The following is a 20,303-nucleotide window of genomic DNA, read 5'->3' on the forward strand; positions in this document are numbered from 1 at the left end:
GGTACCAAACTATAAGTAAAGGTTTCTGTGTGGGGGAGTTTAAAGTAAAGCTATTTGTTTTGTTTGGGGGGTAAACAGGGTTTATGACAAACACACTGGTAAAAATACATCATGGTTAGCCTATTTTAATACATTTATGGGTTTTCCAATTGACTAACTTTGTAACAAATTGTCCAATCAATAGTGTGCCATGGGTGAAGGCAACCTACAACAAAAGTTACTCATTTAACTCTTTTGTAATTCTGAAAGAACAAATAGGCAAACCATAACAGTGAATTAAGGTCATGTCAAATGCATATATTGCATTACTCACATTAGTTTTAAAGCAGTTCTACAGAAAATCATCATTTAATGCCCCTAGTGGGGAACATAAAATTGACCACTGCAAGAATTAAAAACTACATAAGATGTTTGGGTGAAGAGGGAAAAAAACCTTGAGGAACTAGACTTCACACACTTCGTCTGGCAATGCAGACATTACAATAAATGTTCATGTTACATGTTACATAACTATTGTGCTGTAATATCATCTAATTCCATATTTTATGTATAAGACAATGGTTATACTGTTAACACTGTAATATTTATGATTCTTTTATAGACTGAGACAACTAGAGATGCCAACAGTGGTCAGTAAGCAGGGAAGGATGTGCACCACAAAGGGAAACCAAGATATGAAACCAAAATAAAACCTTAACTGAGCCACAAAGGTTAGAAATGTAATACTGCATATTTGCCTTAAAGGTCAAGGCATAGTTTATTAAATATATTCTGCATGCATATCTAATTTGTTATAAAAAATGCAATTATAGGAAAAATACTGTCACTGACACAGTATTATTATGATAATACACACAATACATTTATACATAAAATATACATTTACAAGATATTTGGTCTGAATGTATAAGCTTTATATATGATTAAGTAAAACTTACTGTTGTACTAAATAGCACAATGTGTAAATCATTCACTTATTGGTCAAAGAATTCAGTCCATAAAGATAGTTAACTAGTAATAATATGATGGTAAATTTGGTTATACTTCTTTGCTGAACCATAAAACTTGTGTCCAAGCCTGTCCAGTCAACCTTGGTTGGAGACTAGTCAGTGGTCCATAGAAACCAGAGTCATCAAGCATCAAGGTCAATTCTTTTGTATCATATACTTCTTTACCCGTGTTCAGACTTGAATTCTTTTTTGACAAGAAAAAGTTGACAAAGGTGCTTTTTAGTAAAAATAAATGCTGGCTGCGTTTGGTTACAAATATCAGCCAAACGCCATGACTTCAGAGGCAGCAACTGTGCACAAAGGCAGTCCGGAGAAACAGGTAGGGAGCGTAACCGAAGTCTATTTGAATAACAAACAGAGAGCGTCTTTGCAATAACTAATCACATATTTAAAAACTACAATACTAATTTCTCGCTAGAAATGCAATCAGAAGTTGTTGAAATTGAAAATTAAACTTACATTTTCTCGACCAATCGTTCCTCACATGTTATCATGAAAATGACAGGTCTTTTTCAGAGAAGTTGAACTTTTTTCAACCTCAAAAGTCGCTCTGAGTTGCAGAAAAAGACACTTGCATTTGAAAAAGCGCTCCGGGCGTTTTTTTAAAACATGGTTTACTCAATAGGATTATACTGTAAAACAGACGCTAGAAGCTTCAAAAAAGAAGTAATGTCTGAACACGGCCTAAGGGGGCATTCAGATAGAACGTGTTTTTCCATTCCAATGCGCTACTTTCCCATTGTTTCTTCTATGTAAACACGCATTTGACGGACGTGCATGATCTCGTGTCTTTTGAAGCGCCGGGTTTTTAAGACGGCGTGTCAAGTTAAAAAAAATTTACTTTTACATGCAGCGCTGTTCATCAATGTCAATTCCAAAGGCAGTGAACCAATCGGAATAATTTGGAGGCGGGGCAAGCGCTGCAAGCTACTGTTTATAGTAGCAAGTTGGCATGTCGACTGTTTTATTTGACGCCAACTTGACAGAGGAGGGGTTCTATGTTGCACTTTATAAAAACATATCTGAGCGATGCATCTCTTGTTTATAGACGCAGAGATGCGTTCTGTCTGAATGTCCCCTAATACAGTTTTTTTACAGTAAAATACTCTAACCTTAAACAATTGTTTGGCAGCTGTTCTTATGTACGTCTGAATACTGCAACACTGTCAGTCTGGCAGGTGGTGTTTGTGTAGTTAAATGTGGTCATCTTGTGTTTATGACTTGTTTATTTTACACACAGTCTCTTGATCACACCCTCTGAGAAGAGCAATGTAGTGCATCTTTACATCTTCATACTTGGGCACGGATTCATTGAGTCCAGGCAAGGTCAAAGGTTTCTCGTTTAGTCGCACCCCCATCCTTATTCCATCTGGGCAATCGTACAGCGCTACCAGCAGGTTGGCAGCGTATGGCACAAAGCGGCTACTTCGGAACGTTCTGTTCTGTTGGGTGGCGAAGTTAGTCGACTTGAGAGGTGTGTCATCCTTGAACATATCAAGCAAGGTGAGGAGGGGTATCAGCGTCTCCGCATGGCCAACCTGCACTGTTACAACCTCAGATACTGTACCACTGGAGCTGGAAGAAACAGAACAATTATACCTTGGGAAAGTTCAGTACTCACCCTGATTTCTTTTGAAAATGTAGATTTGCATCTAAAGATAAAGGAATTCAATACTGCCAATTCCTACAATTCACGGTTCTTACATTTGCACCTCCCTATTATTACAAAGGCCTAAATTCTATTCGTGCAAATCACTGCTTTGATTTGTTTCCAAGAAACATGAGTATATAAATACTGTATGACTAAGTGAAATGCTGATCACTCTTCCTGCAGTTTAAGATTGTGGAGTTGTGCTGCACAACCTTTGAACACGGTAGTATGGGCGTACAGATCCAAAGGACGTTAAACATGAATAGGGCACTGCACTTTGTAAGTCGAAGCCATTAACTTTTAACACACATTTGATACATCTTACTGAAAGCTTGACAAATATAATAAACATTAAACAAACAAAGATTTTTACTGAAACACAAAGGTTCTGTTGGCAGAGAGCGATAGATTCAGAGATTAATAAGGTAATTTACTCACGATGAGAATGCATGTGTGTGGCAATATCAGGAAAAATCTTATATTACAGTTTACCTTGACATTCTAGAATAAACAAACTTGATCTAATGTTGCAATAACATCCCCCTCATGATTTCTAAGTAGTTTTTACAATATTTTGGCTTTTGAAAAAAAGATATTTAATGCACGTTATGCTTTTAGACTATATTTATCAAATCTACATGTCTCCGCTCCTTCAAAGGCACAGTTCACCCAAAAATAAAAATTCTGCCATAAGTTACTCCCCCTTGAATTTTTTAAAATCTGTATAAATTTCTTTGTTCTGATAAACACAGAGAAAGATATTTGGAAGAATGCTTGTTACCAAACAGTCCATGGCCACCACTGACTACCATGGTAGCCAAAAGTGCCTCAGTTTGCTTTCCTACATTCTTCAAAATATCTTCTTTTGTGTGCAACAGAACAAAGGAGTTTACACAATTTTCTCCAACTATGGTAGTTAACAGTGGCTAAGTACTATTTGGTTCAATCAGAATTTTTATTTTTGGGTAAACTGTTTCTTTACTCTGTATATAAACATGATGACACAAGAATGGACAACACCTGTCACCTTTTAAGTTCTGTTATGAACATCCACATGCCAACACACCACCTTATACACTATGCTATGTTCTCATTATACTAAAGATCTGCTAAGTTATGACTTACAATCCATCCTGTTTGGTTGGAATTTTTACACTAACAGATACAAAGAAAGCATAAATTGTACACACACATACAGGAATATCTGGACCACGGCCAATCAGAGGGGGGTCTGCCCCAATCTCTGATTGGTTTAGACCATGATATGGGCCTAATGTGTGTCTGTTGTTGAATCACAGGGAGACTTTAATAGTTGCCGAGACATTTTCTCCCTCGAACGGCTGGTCGCACCGGTGCAACCTCTGATTATTTTTAGTCGCTTCATTGAGAAATAAGGTCTCATTTGCGACTAAATTGGTTGCAGTCTAGAGCGCTGATATACATAAATATGTTTGCAACCTCAACGAGGAGAGTAAAATGTGAACATTGATGTTGTACTTGTTTTGTTCTAATAAGGAGTTTTATTGAAGTGGATTAATTGTGATGTATTAAGATGGTTGTAGTAAATTATTAACTTTGCAATATGTCATTTTATTAATGGGAATCAAGCATATTCAATTTGTAAACCCCTGATTTATCGTCAATGGTTTAGACCAATTAAAAATGGCAGGAGTTGTCTCTATTTAAAAGAGGCTGTTTAGTGTTTAAGGGGAGGAAGGGATACTCTTGTCTTGATTGTGGTCACTTATGTGATGCAAGTTTTATGGCTAGTAAGATGCCAAACTTGAACATTGCCATTATTGAAAGTAGATGCTTTTGACTCACATGTCAGTTTTGTTTAAAAGTGTATTTATTTTATGCTTGTAAAGATATATTTCTGCTCTGCCTTAATTGGGAAAATAAAAAGTACCATAATCACCAAGTCTGAAATTGTCTGCTTGACAGTGCCAAAACATCAAACTCTAAAAGATTGCTACCGACGTACCCATAAGAGAGATGATGATATTTTGTTTCATTAACTCTTTGTGTTCCATGAAAGAAATACAATTCTAGACTGGAAACATGTGAGGGAAGTACATTATTTGTTATTTTGTCTGAACTATTTTTAATAATAAAAATGATGCATAATATCCATGGGAAATTCAATTTCACCACTCAGGAGAAATCACTGTGAAACTTGAATTTAATCTAAAAATCAACTAAATTAATATCAAACTGACTTATAAAATGAAGTAGTAATAAGTTAAACTAGATTTTTTAAGTTGATAAAATGCAACTAGATTTAAGTCCATTTAATACACGTTATTTAAATTCAAGTGAACAATTTGATATTCTAAGGCAACATTTGAACCAACATTTTCAAGGTGAAATATATGAATGTGGCAAGGGGGGCGTTGTTTAGCGAGGTCTGCGGCAGAAGAGCTGGGAGACGAGCGGTGAGTACTGGAACTCAGGTACAGATCCGATTGGGAAAAATCTTAGTTGTTTTTGTTATTTGGAATCTCTGTTTCTTTTAAGAATCTCTAATAAACTCCCGTGTAAGTCTCACCAACCTGATGAACACATGCTTTCTGGTGTCACAATATAAATATTTACGGAATCTGTGAACCATCAAGTTTTACGGACCACAGAAACAACCCCACACCCAAGTTTACTTAACTTTCAGTTTAACTTTCAAACACTGAATAGGATGTGTAACATACCCAGTCAAGTCAAGTATCTGACAGGATGAATAGGAGGAGTGCTGATTATATTACGTGAGAGGATTTAATCAATCCGGTTCCTGTTTAGATGCTGTGTGTTCTGCGTAATGTGGCGTGTGGGGCACTGTGTGTTAAACGGGTAGTGGGTGTGAATGTGGATTTGTGAAATGATGCTGGTTGGGCTGTAAATGTAACAAACGTATTTCTTACGCATGGTTGTTTACTCTCAAATAGAGGTGTTGCTGGCCTCGCTCTCTTCTGTGTCTCTCGTCTTTCCCCTTGATGCGTTTATAAAAAATGAGAGAAATGTTATTTACTAACAGGGTGGACTTTCAAATTGTCCTTTACATGTGGATTTAATTATGTCTGTTTGGACAGATTTTCAAAGTCAGGACTGCCTATATGTAACCTAGAACAGGGGTTTTCAACCTGGGGTCCGCAGTGGAACTGCAAGGGGTCCGCTAATTACGGTTTACCCGCAGGCAACTGTTTGATAAAAATGTAAAGCATGGGAACAGATATATAACAACCAATGTTCTCTTTAAGCTGCACACGTGCGCAGGGACATTGAAGCTCCTGCACATTACAATTTTAACCTGCGTTCGTGCAGACAAAAACATCCATTCAGGCAGAGGAAGCAAGTAATGGAGGAAATGGAAGAAATGTTACATCTGCATCATAAAAAACCGGTAGGGTTAGAATCAGTGCATTCCCTGTCTCCATTCAAATAGGTTCTGACTAATTCATAATACGCATGAAAAGGAGTTGCGTGCAAATAAACTGCATTCTCGTTTGTTTCAAAAATTCTGTTTAATTTTGTTGAAGAGCAGGTTTTCCACTTCTCTAAACTCCTACATACCGCGAGTCCAGTGTGCTCCGATTGGCCAACTGGTCCAAACAGTTGTGCGCGTCTTCTACATTGACTCCGATGGAACAGTTTTTTCACAGTTAAAATACTTCCCGGAAGTTACTAGTAACGCATGGAGCTGCACTAAACAGACCAACTGAGGTAAACTTCTAACCCATTTAACGACGAAAGCCATCTAATAAATACAAAAATTAAAGAAAAAAATTAAAGAAAAAAAGCATTTAAAGAGAAAAGATAACTACCTGCAACTATTTGAAGGCTCCAAGAATCTCGTGACACGAAGTAAACTTCATTACTTCGATTACCTTCAGTCCGATTTTGAAATAATGACAAGCAACCGTTTTGTTTAAAGGGGATCGTGACCACAGCTAAACTTTGCACACTTCACAAAACCATAATGTGAGACACATTAGCAAAGTGCTACCGTGACTAAACGTTAAAGGGATACAGTTCGTACAATACTACAACATGTAGAACGACAAGTCTACAATAAAAGCCACATTATAAGGTAAGAGTTGGATTATTAAAACAGTACCACGGATTTACGTTGTTTACATGGAAACGTAAACTGTACTACAAAAACAACACGGATTAGCACAATTACTGTTTATTGTAAGCACTCAATTCAACATGTACACGTAACGTATTTATCACACTTACAGGTTGAAGTTCTGAGACGCTTGTTGCTCCTAATAAATTTTGTATTGATTGGCTTTCAGGGTCAAGCGGCTGACAAGTCCCTCATTGAACTCGCCCAAATTTGAGGTCAGAGAGTTCCTGTTTTGCGAGAAGGCAGGGATTGTGCTGATACGTTACACTGTGACATATCAATGTTACACTCAAAAGATTCGAAAGCCTAAAGATTTGTTTTGGCGGTTCGGAGTCGACTCCTTTCTTTGAAGCCATTATCTTAATTTATTATAGACTTATTGGATTAACAATTTTGCAGATCGTTAAAATCAAAGGAAAGCTACATTACACACTGCGATGCCAGTGATTTTATGAGATTCATGAAACCTGCTCTTTGAAGCTGTAAAGCGCTAATTTGACAGGCAAATGAAACCGCAACGCTTCTGCATCTTGAACTCTGACAGAACTATCGTACATGTTTAAAATCAAATCTGCAATGATTTCTTTCGTATACAGAGCCAACCTCTACCTCTAGAATACAGGGTGTGCATAGACGTTACTACACCATGTGAACACCACGTGAGCACGCCGGAGCGAGCCCTCCTGGGCGGCCAAACAATGTCCGGAAGCGCAATTCCGCGCAACATTTCAGTGTCCAGGAATACCTGATTACTATGTTAGTCGTAGGCAAGCCGTAATGATCGCTGTCGAGTACAGCTGCTTTTTATTTCAACAAATAATTGAGTTTTAGGCCCGCTTTCTTTGTTTCTACTATTCTCATCAGCCATTTTCCTGCATGTTTACCACTCAGAGGAACGTCCTGCGCTCAAGGGGGCGTTTCCAGTCGCGTTCACGTGGGAAGGCAACGCCAATCAGTGTTGCCAGATTGGGCGGGTTCCCACCCAATTGGGCGGATTTGAATTTGATTGTGGGGGTAATAATTGGCTTGGGGGGTGCACAAAATTTGGGCGGATTTGGGATCAGGTTGGCGCGTTCGTATTGAATTTGAATGTACATTGTTTATGCTTATTATTAAACAAAATAATTGTGTGCGTGCACTCCGATCAGCAATCCTGACGTTACTGAACACGCCCACCGATCACGAGTGATAGTTGGCCACCGCCAAGGATAGTTTTGTAACCGCCAAAAAAGAAGAAGCAGCCAGGACTCAGCGGGAAATATGTCAATATGCCGAAGTTGAAAGAGCATTTTCGCAAGTCTCAGTGCTTAAAGATGTGACCAGAAAAAGAATGGGATTGTCGCTCCTTCACGCTCAGTGCTGACACGGAATGGACGGACATCGTCTACATTCCGTCCTACCCAGTGTTGGGTAAATTACTCTGAAAAAGTAATTAATTACTAGTTACTCATTACATATTCAATAGTGTAATTAGATTACTGTCCAAATTACTCTGTCCAAAAAGTATTTAGTTACTCATTACTAATTACTTTCTATATCCTACATCAACCTTGATTAGTTAAGTTATTCAAGGATAGACATGAAACGGCTTATTTAATTCATTTAAGTAAATAATAGTATTAACTGACCAAAGCAAATGTGAGAATTATACATTAAAGCACAGATTTTAAAGTGAGACTTTGAATTTTGATGTCAATTAGACTATTGCACACGCATATATATTTCAAAAGTATTTCGTTTAATTACATCAAAAGTAACTAATTAAATTACAGAAAACAAATGAGTAATCCCTTACTTTACTTTTTCAAGGGAAAAGCAATTAAAATACAGTAACTAATTACTTAGTAACTAGTTACACCCAAAACTGGTCCTACCCAACAGCTTTTGAGAAAGTTTGACTCGTCCATGTTCTAGACAGCTCAGGAAGACTGTACACAGTTCTGAAAAGTTGCGTTCAGTATCGTGTCAAATTACAAACGACATCCTGTTTCTGTTCTGCATTGAAAGGTAGGCGTAAGATCTCCCTCTCTCTGTCCGTCTATCTCTCTCACTTACACACCTGTTTATAATGAGTAAAATGTAGTAGTAATAGTAAAAATAATAATATTTGAAGTATAAAATATATTTTAATACACACTGTTGAATTCGTTATTGACGAATTGGATATGTGAATGATCTTTAAACTAAATGTACACTGTAAAAGTGCATTTTGTGTGGTTGTGAGGGCGGGTCCATGGGACAGAGATTAGAACTTCTTATGTCATTTGTTACTGTGGTTCCGTTGCTGCTAGTGTATTTCGATAGCCATAGCATAGAACATTAAATGTGGCATTTAAAATGGCTAAATATTGAGCAAATTTAACAAAATATTAATCAAATATTTTGGGCGGTTTTGTGTGCTTTTTTGGGCAGGAAACCATCAACTCTATCTGGCAACACTGACGCCAATGCATACCCTCTATAGTCTTTGTGCCATTAACCCAGAGGTTGACGAAGTACACAACTCCCTTACTTGAGTGAAAGTACAGAAACTCCTCGTCAAATATACATCCACTACAAGTAAAAGTTGTGAAAACATTCTTATTTAAGTAAAAGTACAGAAGTATGTGCTAAAAAAGTACTCGGAACGTAAATGTCCATTATGTCAGTTGTGCATTGTTTTCAAATTTGCCCCCCTTGAGTTTCCATAGCAATTTTTATTCTTACTATAAAAAGTCATTTGGGGGCAATTTTGACCGTTAAAGCGGAAATGAACCATTAGATGAAATGTTCATTATTTAGTTAACTTATTTTCACCTAAATAAAAATATATATATAACAGATTCGATACATGTAACCATTTAAGATGAAACGTGATGTTTTGTTATGGCTTTTGAAGCAAGGGCGCCGCTCTCTTGCAGCGCCACGGCATGTGACGTCACATGGTTGGTTCGCGACATTTGCAATATTACCTGATTGCACAACCCTACTTTGAGCAGTGAAGAAAAATAAGTATCTCCTTACTTTTTGAATGTGCACTTGTTTTAAATGGATGGAGACGTACTAGAATTAGATGATGAGCACATAATTAATCAACAAATATTGATTTCATAATGTAAGACACAACGTGATATAAACAACGCTTCATACAATAAGCGTTTATGTTGCATTTATGTGGTATATTCCCTTTACCAGTTTTAGCAGCAATTTACCAGCAAGTAGTAAGGTTCTTTTATATAGTAAAGTATAGAAGCCATCTGTTTGTTTGATTATTACCATTTGTATTGCCATACTTCAACTACAAACATAAACTATAGCTAATATAATGAAACTATGGTATTTTAGTTCCTATGGTTTTTCCCCCCAAAAAAGCTTAATTGGAGTATGGACCGGTTACTATATATATAAAATGGTACATTTGTGGATACTGTGGTTTTACTGCATATACCATTCCTGCTTGAAAAAAACAACAATGAATATGTGAATTAGAATGAGATTTTCTATTAATTCCCTCTTTGTAGTGTGTTTTGAATTTAATTCCAATTAGAAATTTTATCAGTCATGTAGCTCAAGGTGTGATGTTTATTTACCATTTTTTTGTAATGCAGATCATTTTCATGACAATGTCTTCTATGATCTTTGACTGATCGTAGCGCTCGTTCTAAGCAATGCATGACACATAGTTGAACCCACAGAACCCTCAGTTGGTAACCCACAGACCCCTCAGTTGGTTATCCACAGAACCCTTAGTTGTGAACCCACAGAACCCTCAGATGTGTTTACGTTAGTTTAGCTGGGAAGATCGCAGGGTTGCCAGATTTGCGTAGAAAATCATCCAAATGGCCATTTAATGCTACCCGAAATACCTCAACCTAAGAAAAACTGCACACACAGGAAAACCCGCTACATAGAAAGATTATTTACATTTTGGATCTTTTTTAAATGTAGTGGTGTAAAAAGTATGATATTTGTCTTTCAAATGTGTTAAAGTACAAGTATTTAGAAAAAAATAATACTTAAGTATAGTACAGATACTCAAAAAGTGTACTTAAATTCAGTACTCATGTAAATTAACTTTGTTTCTGTCCACCTATCCATTAACCAGGGTCAGTCGTCTCATTGAAGCCTTAATAAAAACTAAGGTTCAAATAAATGTTTAATTGTTCATCTCACAGTTAAACGAAAATGTTTGATTCTGCAAATCCCTTAAAATAATCAAGCAATCTATATTAACAATAAAAATAATACACAGAAAAGTATTTTGCGCATGTGCAACTATAACAATGTACTAATGTAATGTCTTAACATAATATTTCTGTGACAATAAAGGTTGTTTCCATTTAAAGAGCGCCGTCTACACATTTAGTATAAGGGGGTCCCTGCTCCATGCATCTCTCATCTAAGGGGTCCTTGCCTCGAAAAACCTTGAAGAGCCCTGACCTAAAATATTTCAAGATCACTTTTGTATTATCTAGAGTCCTTCAGCGACAACGCGCCACACTTAATTTAACATTAAAGATGATTTCAGTCAAGGAACATCTAATTTAATGTTAACACCGATTTCACCATAAACTGGGAAGATATATTTATCTGTTTGGGAATAACAGAAAAACAGCGCATTAATACAGTAAACATCTCGATTCTACCACATTAATAGCAGAGTTGTCCAGGAGCTAAGACTGCTGCTTTTCGAATCAAATCCCTTTATTGTCACTCAACCATACACACAATTGGAACAGTCGGTGAAACATTTGGTTGCAGTTCCGACCAACATGACAGTATGACAGATATGAGACAGAATTGTAGATTACAAGTAACAAATAACCATAGTATGACGAATTACACATAATTTACATACCTACACAGCAGCAAATGTACACAATGTGCGTAGTCTACAATTAATAATGACACATAATCCTGTCAGGCAAGAAATATTCTGTTTGGCAAGAAATAGCCCTCTGGGAACACTGAGAATGCTGAGAATTATCAAACTAGTATCGTCAATGGTTGTCTGTCCTTAAAGTTGTTCACACCGCATGCGAAAGGAGATCGTAAAAGCAGTGCATGAGCAGTACGTAGGCAGGGCAGAAGCAGCGTGTCGCCACTTTCCTTTTACACCGGAAGCGTTTGCACCGTGCTGCCTGGGTACCACAGTACAACAATGCAATTTTGCATTACGTTATTTAAATACATAAATGAGCAAATGTAGTTTCATCAGTTTTTTTTGAGAAGGTTATGATGACAGTGGGTTCCATCCTTCATATGCAATATAAGAATAACATTTAAGATACACTTTCTATATAAATTCCTTTAAATGTGCTGTTGTTGTTTTAGTCCAAAAAACTTCGAGCAAAAGAGTTTTTGCAAGTCATGGAGACTGTTAAAAACACTTTTTCCTGTCAATCCATGTGGATTTTGTCCGTAAAGTATACCGTTTAATAAGATAATATGTAAATTATCGCTGCACTGCTGCTTACACTCCGCTTCTGCGAGTACGCGCTGCTTACGCATGCGGTATGAATGCTCTCATCTGTTAATGTGCGCCGAAAAAAAAAACGTGCTGCACATGCCCGGCTTGCGTTTGCTGTGTGAAACCGGCGTTAACATGTGTGCCGAAAAAAATACGCGCTTGCTGTGTGAATCCGCTGTTAGTGATTGAAAACAATGGTCAGTTGCCATGGTCAAAAATTCCATTGATACAGCACATACAACCAAAACTCGCTTTTTCATATTTGGCGTTCCAAACATCTAGCCTACATTATTTTTCTATTAAAAACAGAAGTTTATTTGGAATCAGAGAGTTGTCTCATTTGTGCGTGTGCTAGTGTTTTTTCTATAGCCCTCAAAGACAAAACAAGAACACAAGGTGAAACAGATGTGGATTTGTTGAAATTTTCACTGTACTCCCTTTGACTGCCAAACTTGAATATCCTGTCTGTCTGTACCTGCTGATCTAATTCCTTTCATTCCTCTTTACTACAGCCATAACAACTGATACTGCTGTGAAAACAGACACCAGACACTATTCTACCCCAGAAAAGAAAGCTGGTCCCAGATTAAAGACTCTGGTGTCATCTTTCTCCATTATGGCAATTGTGACGCAGAAGCAGTATAATGGAAAATAGAGGTAGAAATAAAACAAAAGTTTTACTGTCAAGAGTTCATCTTTCTTTAATGTGGTAAAATAAGGGAGATAACAAAATGCTCTTACTTGAACTGGGCAACAATTCGGTCAAGGCGAAAGAAAAGATCACGAAACAGGATGCAGCTGGACTTTCTGTTGATCTCGTGTCCGTAGCTTCTCTTCCAGTATTGCTTCAGGTCACTAGAATACTCCATTACCTGAGAGCCACAACACACATATTTCAACGAAAGAGTCTTTAAACACCTCTTATCAGAATGCGATAATATAATCTTTAGTTAAAATTTGAAAATGCACTTCCGTCTTTTAATGTTTAAATGCGTTATTGAAAGATATTCATCTTTGATAACACATGTAAGACGGCTTGAGCAGAGCATCCGTTAACTCCAACCCTTCAACTGTCAGTCTGCTGCCAGTTCCATTTCAAAATGCGACGGCTGTTTTTATATATCCAATCAAATTGCAGATAAAGATGAAAGCAACGCCCAATATTTTATCTCCTTCAAAATTACATTTCACTACAGAAGGAAAAACTATCACAACTTCCAATTCACGGGGACTTTACATCCTTTACATCCACAAGATCTTTACATTGTCAAAAAAGAAATCACTTAATACTTATTAGTAAAAGTACTAATCTCAAATCCCCTACAACAGAAGTCTTCACCCCTGCTTCTGGAGACTCACGCTGCCTCCGAAATTGTATACTGTGACAGTACGTACTGAAATTGTATAAGTACCTACCTATCGGCAGTTAAAACAGTACGTTCTATAGTATGAGTGGGAGTTGTATGCTCCACTCTCAAACAGGAAATACGTCACCTCCACTCAATAATAAAGAAGGGGCAAAATGGCATCGCTGAGCTCTACAAAGTTCGAACTTTAACTCAAGTAATTTTATTTTAGCATCCCTACACTACTTCCGGACTGATGCTGTCTTAACGTACAATGCAAGCACAACGCATATGGCTTCCGTGAAATTACGCAAAAAGGATGAATAAACATGATGGATTTATATATTTTTGATGATCAATGTTGATATTGAGGCGCCAATGTTAGCTGATGTTGCATGAATTTCTTTAAAATTCAGGTTTAGAAAATCTGATTTTTTTATATAATCCACTGAAGCACTGAAAACCCTGATGTTACACACCCCGATAAAAAGGGGCCGACATACAACTAAACAAGTTGGTTGCGACCCGTCAATAAAGCGGACCTGCAACGGTGTTTAATGCATTTTGACTTCGTATCAGTTTTAAACAATGCCGTCTTCTCATGCTTAACAAGGTGTCTAAAAACGACTTGGGCGTATTACCTAGTATTTCTGTGCTCAATACACTCCCACAGCCATAGTACAGGATTCGTAAAGTTTTTTTCCGAAACATAAAACTGTTTTGTAACAAATTTCTTAGTCCCTTATTGGACAACTCTCCCGGAAAAGCATGCGGCAGCATGGAGAGCAGGAGAAGGAGCAGGAGAAGCGCAGACGTCACTTTCACTTGCGTGCAGGAGAAATATGTTCTCGAAGTTCAGGTGTTCGTTTGTTCACTGCATTTGGGTGATGAATGTTATTTAAATGGTGGATATAACGCTGGATTTGGAGATCTTTTGAAAAACTGATATGGAGCCGTCCCAGCGCTAAAAGATGCCGGACATGAACCGCATGTGGTGAGTGAAACTGATGTCTGTGTTTTGTTGGCAATGGGTGCGCATGTGCTTTAGTTCAGCCTACCCCTCCTCCCCGCATGCGCCATACATTTTCAGAAACAATCGTAAAGCTGTATCTATATTTTATGAATCTGATCAAACTAAATACTCAGCGAAAATACGAAGTATGCAATACTACTGTATAGGTACTCAAGATTAGTGTGTTTTGCCTGCTTTATAAGGAAAGAAGTTGAAGAACGTTTGTTGATCGTTATTTACTGCAGTTGATGTTTTTTGTAAATATAGTTTGTGTTTTTTAATCAAAACAATTAAAACTTAATTCGTAGAAATTATTCAACATTTTAGGGAGGTAGTAACATTAAATGTATTTATTGACAGAGGCTGCATCCAAATACCCCACTTGCTGTCTTGGCCACTTGAGAGTGCGTCAAGGCAACAGGAAGGAAGAGCGCAAGTCTGTCCAATGTCTTAAAAATGCCAAAGGGTAGTGCACTTAATACAAACTAAACCCACACTAGCTTGAATACCGCTTTGGAGCGGTATTAAGGCTAAGCGTATCCCATCATGCATCATGTTCTTGATATGAATCATGAGACTTTTTGCACGGGTCTCACGAGCTTGCGGAAAGCTTTACAGTGTATGTTATACACTTTTTAAGGTTATATCTTTATTTATTCTACATTTGGCTAACATGTGTTTTTCTTTTGTTTTTGGATAGAATACAAATAAAGCACTATTATTAAATCTGACTTCACTATATAATTACATATTACATTTAATTTTGTAGTAAAATGCAGTGCCACATATTTTATTGGTGAAAACTCCTGAGTTATGTATTTTGTAAAACTGCTTTTTATCTCATAATTAGAAACACCAAATTAATTAACGTTAACGTTTGTCCCATCAGGTGAGAAATACTTGATGCTCCCGTGGGATCTTCAGGCCCACTTGAACACTAGGGCCAAAAACAGGAAATACGTTATGACAGTAGTCAAGTGGTCAAGTGCAAAGACTGCAAGTCAGGGTATTTGGACGCAGCCATTAAAACAGCGCCGTTTGATAAATTACTTCCGGGTTGAGGACAGAATTAGGTGACGTACATCCACTCGGGCTTCGAGTGGAGGTGACGCATTTCCGCTTTTGAGTGGAGCTCCACTCGCCTCATCGGCTGCAGCCAGTCCCTTTTGATACATTTTGGACATACTGTGTTCGCCATGTTTTATGGTCATGTGACCCGTTTGCTCTTTGACCAATGACGTATTATTAAGAACAACCTATACGTGAGCATTGATAAAAACATAATTTAGTCACGAGAAATTCCTTAATTGGCACTTACATAAAAAATTATGAAAAGTAAACTTTACAGGACAGTGTCTGACAGTACAGTGGGTCTCCAGGAGCAGAGAGGAAATATAACAAACACAATGAGATTAGACGACCTCAGCAGAAAAATGTAAATGAATAAAAAACAATTACACCGCAAAATTACTTATATGTGATGATTAATTAATTCAATTCAATCTAAATAAGATACTTCGAGATGGCAGACAAAATGATTTCCATACCAGTGCATCTGCCTCATCAAACAACTGGCACCAGGGCGAGTTCACCCCCTTGATAGTGAACTCATATGAGCAAAGGTAGAATGCTGCTTCTAATGAATCTACAAAGCAAAACACATACTAGTAAAACATGTACTGTAACATTTGAATCGTGACATCAGTAAACACGCTTTGGGCAAAGTAGACAGCAGTAGAAATGTTTCCTGTATATTTGACAACAGGAGTAAACTGCATAATAATCTGAGATATATTTGATCTTTAATCAACACTGCCATCTATTGTTTAACATAAGAATTGCACTTGCTACGAAGTCTTTTTTTTCCCCTCTCTGTCAATCTCACTGCTGTTTGTGCATTTATGTACAGTTGCTTACATCTGCTCCAGATCTATAACTATCTGATATTAAAGACTGCATTTATAAGCAGGTGACATATATTTCTATATTATTAAGTTTATCCTGTATGTCCTTTTTCTGAGAAAAAACGACATGGCTTTAAAAAAAAAGCATCAATTGCATTCTCTTCTAAAATTGGAAATGTAAAACATTAAAACGGCTTTCATCCATTATATCTATAAACAATTATTTGTTGCCATCAACAAGATGTCATGTTAGGCCTACCTTTAAAGTTGATTGACAACACATACCATAAGTGATGCTGGAGTAAGGGACTTCAAGCCTGTCTGCCAATTTCTCCATTGCTCTCTTCATCTCAGGGCCTTCATTGAAACGTTTCACTTCATCCAAAGCGTTTTCATTGTTCTCCACCTCCTTCAAGAACCGTTCACACTGGGCAAAGTAACGCATCAAAGCGTCATTCTCTTCTATTTCCAACTCAGCAATGACTCTTTCTTCTGTGGAACACAAAAGAAGATATTTTGAGAAATCTCTCAATGGTTTTGTTTCCGTACAACCGTGGTACAATGGGTCCAATGCTTTTGGGATACCAACATTCTTCAAAATATCTTCTTTTGTGTTCTGCAGAAGAAAGTCATACAGGTGTGAAATGACATGAAGATTAATAAATGATAAAACAACTTTAATTTCTGGTTGAACTCATCTTTAATATTACAATATTTTATTGGGTTATATTAAAAAATATCATTTCAAACACATTTAGACTGTGAAGTCATGCAGGGTGTGATCTAACTGTGTATAATTTAAATCTAGATTAAAGACACATCTTTTCAGCCAAGCTTTCACTTAATGCATAGTTAATGAACAGCAGCTACGCTAATTATTCTCTTTATTCTCTTTCCGCCTCTGCCTCGGGATGCCCATCCCGAGGTAGGAAGAAGTTCCACCATGTCCAGGCGACCGACAGATGCCCATCCCCAATTTGAGATTACACCAGATACAGCTGCAGACTGACTGACCATCCCAGCTCCATCTAAGGCAATTCCACCAGCTGCCAAGAGAAATATGACCATCGGACCATCCCAGCTCAGACCACTACATCCCCAACCAAGAGCAAAGACGGACTATTTGTCTTATTAATGCTGAAGTTACAATATTTGGTATTAAATGCTAAACCTAAACCACACGTCAGCAGTCTGAGTGCAGCTATGACACGTCAGAGGGGATCTGGCCCTCCCGGTTGAGCCTGGTTTCTCCCGAGGTTTTTTTCTCCATTAATCAATCATTGGAGTTTGGGTTCCTCGCCACAGCAGGGCAGTGTTGGCCTGCTCACCGGGAGACTGCATTCATTCATTTATTTATTTATTTAGAAATTAGATGTTATTTATTAGAATGAACTTACTCGTTGTATAAATACCATGCACTGTGCTGTGTTTTAACTTTTCTGTTTTTCCTGTTTGCCCCTGTAAAGCTGCTTTGAAACAATACACATTGTGAAAAGCGCTATATAAATAAACTTGAATTGAAGTGTAGCATGTTGTGTCAGTGTGTTTGATAACTCATATTACCTTCTATATTCAGTCCTTGCATTAGTCCCGTTCTAAAAGCGATGGTACTGTTCACACATCTGTGTTTGGTGCTAGTCATCAGTTGTACGCCTCCGTTACGCACATTGTCCAAGGAGAGCAGAGATGGGAACCATTTGATCAGTCTTTGCGCTAAATACCGGTGATCATCATTGCCTTTGTCCACCAGTTGCCCGTCCATGTCTTCAGTGTACCACATCGTCCAATGTGATTTGATCTCTGACAAACAGTTCAATTTGTCGGAGGCGTTACGCATCACTAGATTATAGAAATCCAACATATTGTGTACCTTTGAATTGGACGGCAACCTCGTTCCATGACGAATTATAGCCGTCAGATGAATCGCACTGCATTTCGAGGAAGGGAGCGCCGCTATTGAATTGTTTATGGAGACAATGTCATCGATTAAATATGTGTTAACCTCTTCATACCGACCTTTGGTGCCAAAATACTTCGCAATCGTCGGTATGCTTTTTGGGGACGAGGGTATGTTACAAGATGACCTAAACGCCCAGTAACAAATAACGCAATGGAAAAGAATAAAACATATTGTTGTTACCACTTGCTTGACCATTTTTCTGTTTTGTCCTGCGTTGCTCAGCGCCTGGTCTACGTTGCCTTGTTTTGCGTAACCGAAAGAGACTACACAAGCAAAACGCTGTTTTCAGTTATGTTAACTTTTGCGCGTTCTGAATGTTGGCCAAGTAATAGCTTTCCCTGTTTTTACACATTTATACTGCAAATGGTTTGAAATCAAAAGGTTAAGATTTATGAACATCTATGATATTATGTCAAATAGCACTAGTAATATTGAACCTTGCGGAGACATTTTTGGACATTTGATTACGTTTCAGTAGTGTCTTATTCAAGTATCAACTCTTAAAATTGAGAGGGAGCAATCAAGGAGACCCTAATGAGAACAATTGTTAAAATGCATAAGAAGTTTGGGGCTTTAAATGAATGTAGTACAATAATATAAGATTTCATTATTATGGGAACGTTTTCAAAACTTGTTTGTAAAGACATTTTACATGTCCCTCACTAAAAACTCAAAAACATACAAAAATATACCAAATGTGATTTTATTGTAGATGGATTAAGAAGCAGTTGAAAACATTTGAGATAGTGTAAGTATATTGTAAAAAATATATAACATTGGCCTAGTGGTTTTCGGATATTTTACTGCACAATTCTTACAAACTGTACCTTTAACACATCCTTTAAACGTTTAACAGTATTTATTCAAATAACCTGTCTAATAAAACGTTATTTAGTTCATCAACAATAAGGTTAAAGTGATACTTCACCCAAAAATACATAAAGCATAATGCTTATATGACTGGCGTCCTGTTGCTCTGACCCCCATCATCAGCAAATGGTTTGAGGGGCTAATTAAAGATCTCATCTGTCCTGCCTCCCTCTCTGCACAGAATACAGTTTGCGTACCGCAACAACCACAGATTTCTTTCTCCCACCTGGAATAAAATAACACATATTTTTAGTTTTGGTTTGTTTTACACTATTTTTGTCAGTGATAAATATGATTTGAGAACATTTGACCAGTCATTCCCTTAGTGAAGGGAGTTCCAAACCCATACACAATAGACAGTAATGCCATACACCCTTGAAAGAGTTGACTTCAAGGACTCAGGACTTCTAAGGGAGTAGGGCATAGGGTTGCACACTTCCGTTTCGAAAATGCCCTACGTGACATGTTCCTTCCCCAAGCAGTCAGACTCTTAAACTCGTGACTCCCACAATCTACCCATTAGCACTGCACTTTATCCCCCCACTAGCGTGCACAACCAATAAGAACTCTTTACACAGTCAGAACAAAACGTACCAATCACTGTACACCACGCATATTGTGCCTCGATCACGAAACATTCGTAAAAATATGTGTAAATTCCAATTTATTTCCGCGTAAAACAGACCTTTTGAAAACTCTCCTCCGTATTCACAAATACGTCGTAAACGTCAGATTTGATATTAAACGTGTGTGTGTTAATGAATTCGTAAATAGGGCGCGCATGGCCGCACGTACCCTCATTCACAATTAGCATAATCCCCGCCTATGAATTACAGGTGCGCAAATGACGTATCTAGGAATGCTGGAATCTTCAGTCATCGTGGACTTCGTTCTCTGGTTTGGCTTCATTATATTGCATAAATGGATAAGAGACTAATAGGCTATATGCTTACCGATAAATTAATCAATTAAACTGTAAGG

At 37.5% G+C, this 20,303-nt stretch overlaps 1 protein-coding gene across 1 annotated transcript; it reads right to left on the bottom strand.

Moving 5' to 3' along the window:
• Positions 1-723: 723 nt before the first annotated feature.
• On the bottom strand, positions 724-20,072 carry minpp1a (multiple inositol-polyphosphate phosphatase 1a). The gene is made up of 6 exons (XM_056768137.1): positions 20,008-20,072; positions 18,056-19,548; positions 16,778-16,984; positions 16,136-16,233; positions 12,972-13,102; positions 724-2,585 (listed from the first exon to the last, which is right to left on the bottom strand). Exons 2-6 carry the CDS (start codon positions 18,645-18,647, stop codon positions 2,225-2,227), a joined length of 1,389 nt encoding a protein of 462 aa, XP_056624115.1. The 5' UTR covers positions 18,648-19,548; positions 20,008-20,072; the 3' UTR covers positions 724-2,224.
• Between the last annotated feature and the right edge of the window lie 231 nt (positions 20,073-20,303).

Source organism: Triplophysa dalaica, chromosome 15 (assembly GCF_015846415.1).
Source record: "Triplophysa dalaica isolate WHDGS20190420 chromosome 15, ASM1584641v1, whole genome shotgun sequence".
Taxonomy (NCBI): domain Eukaryota; kingdom Metazoa; phylum Chordata; class Actinopteri; order Cypriniformes; family Nemacheilidae; genus Triplophysa; species Triplophysa dalaica.

Bases quoted from the DNA above. Each gene is read 5' to 3' on its own strand.
- minpp1a (XM_056768137.1), bottom strand. From the start codon at position 18,647: ATGGTCAAGCAAGTGGTAACAACAATATGTTTTATTCTTTTCCATTGC. The intron at 16,234-16,777 runs GTATGTGTTGTC...TTTGCTTTGTAG, and splicing joins TTACTCCAGCATCACTTATG to ATTCATTAGAAGCAGCATTC. The intron at 2,586-12,971 runs GTAAGAGCATTT...TGTTTCTTCCAG, and splicing joins CGAATTGTTGCCCAGTTCAA to CTCCAGTGGTACAGTATCTG.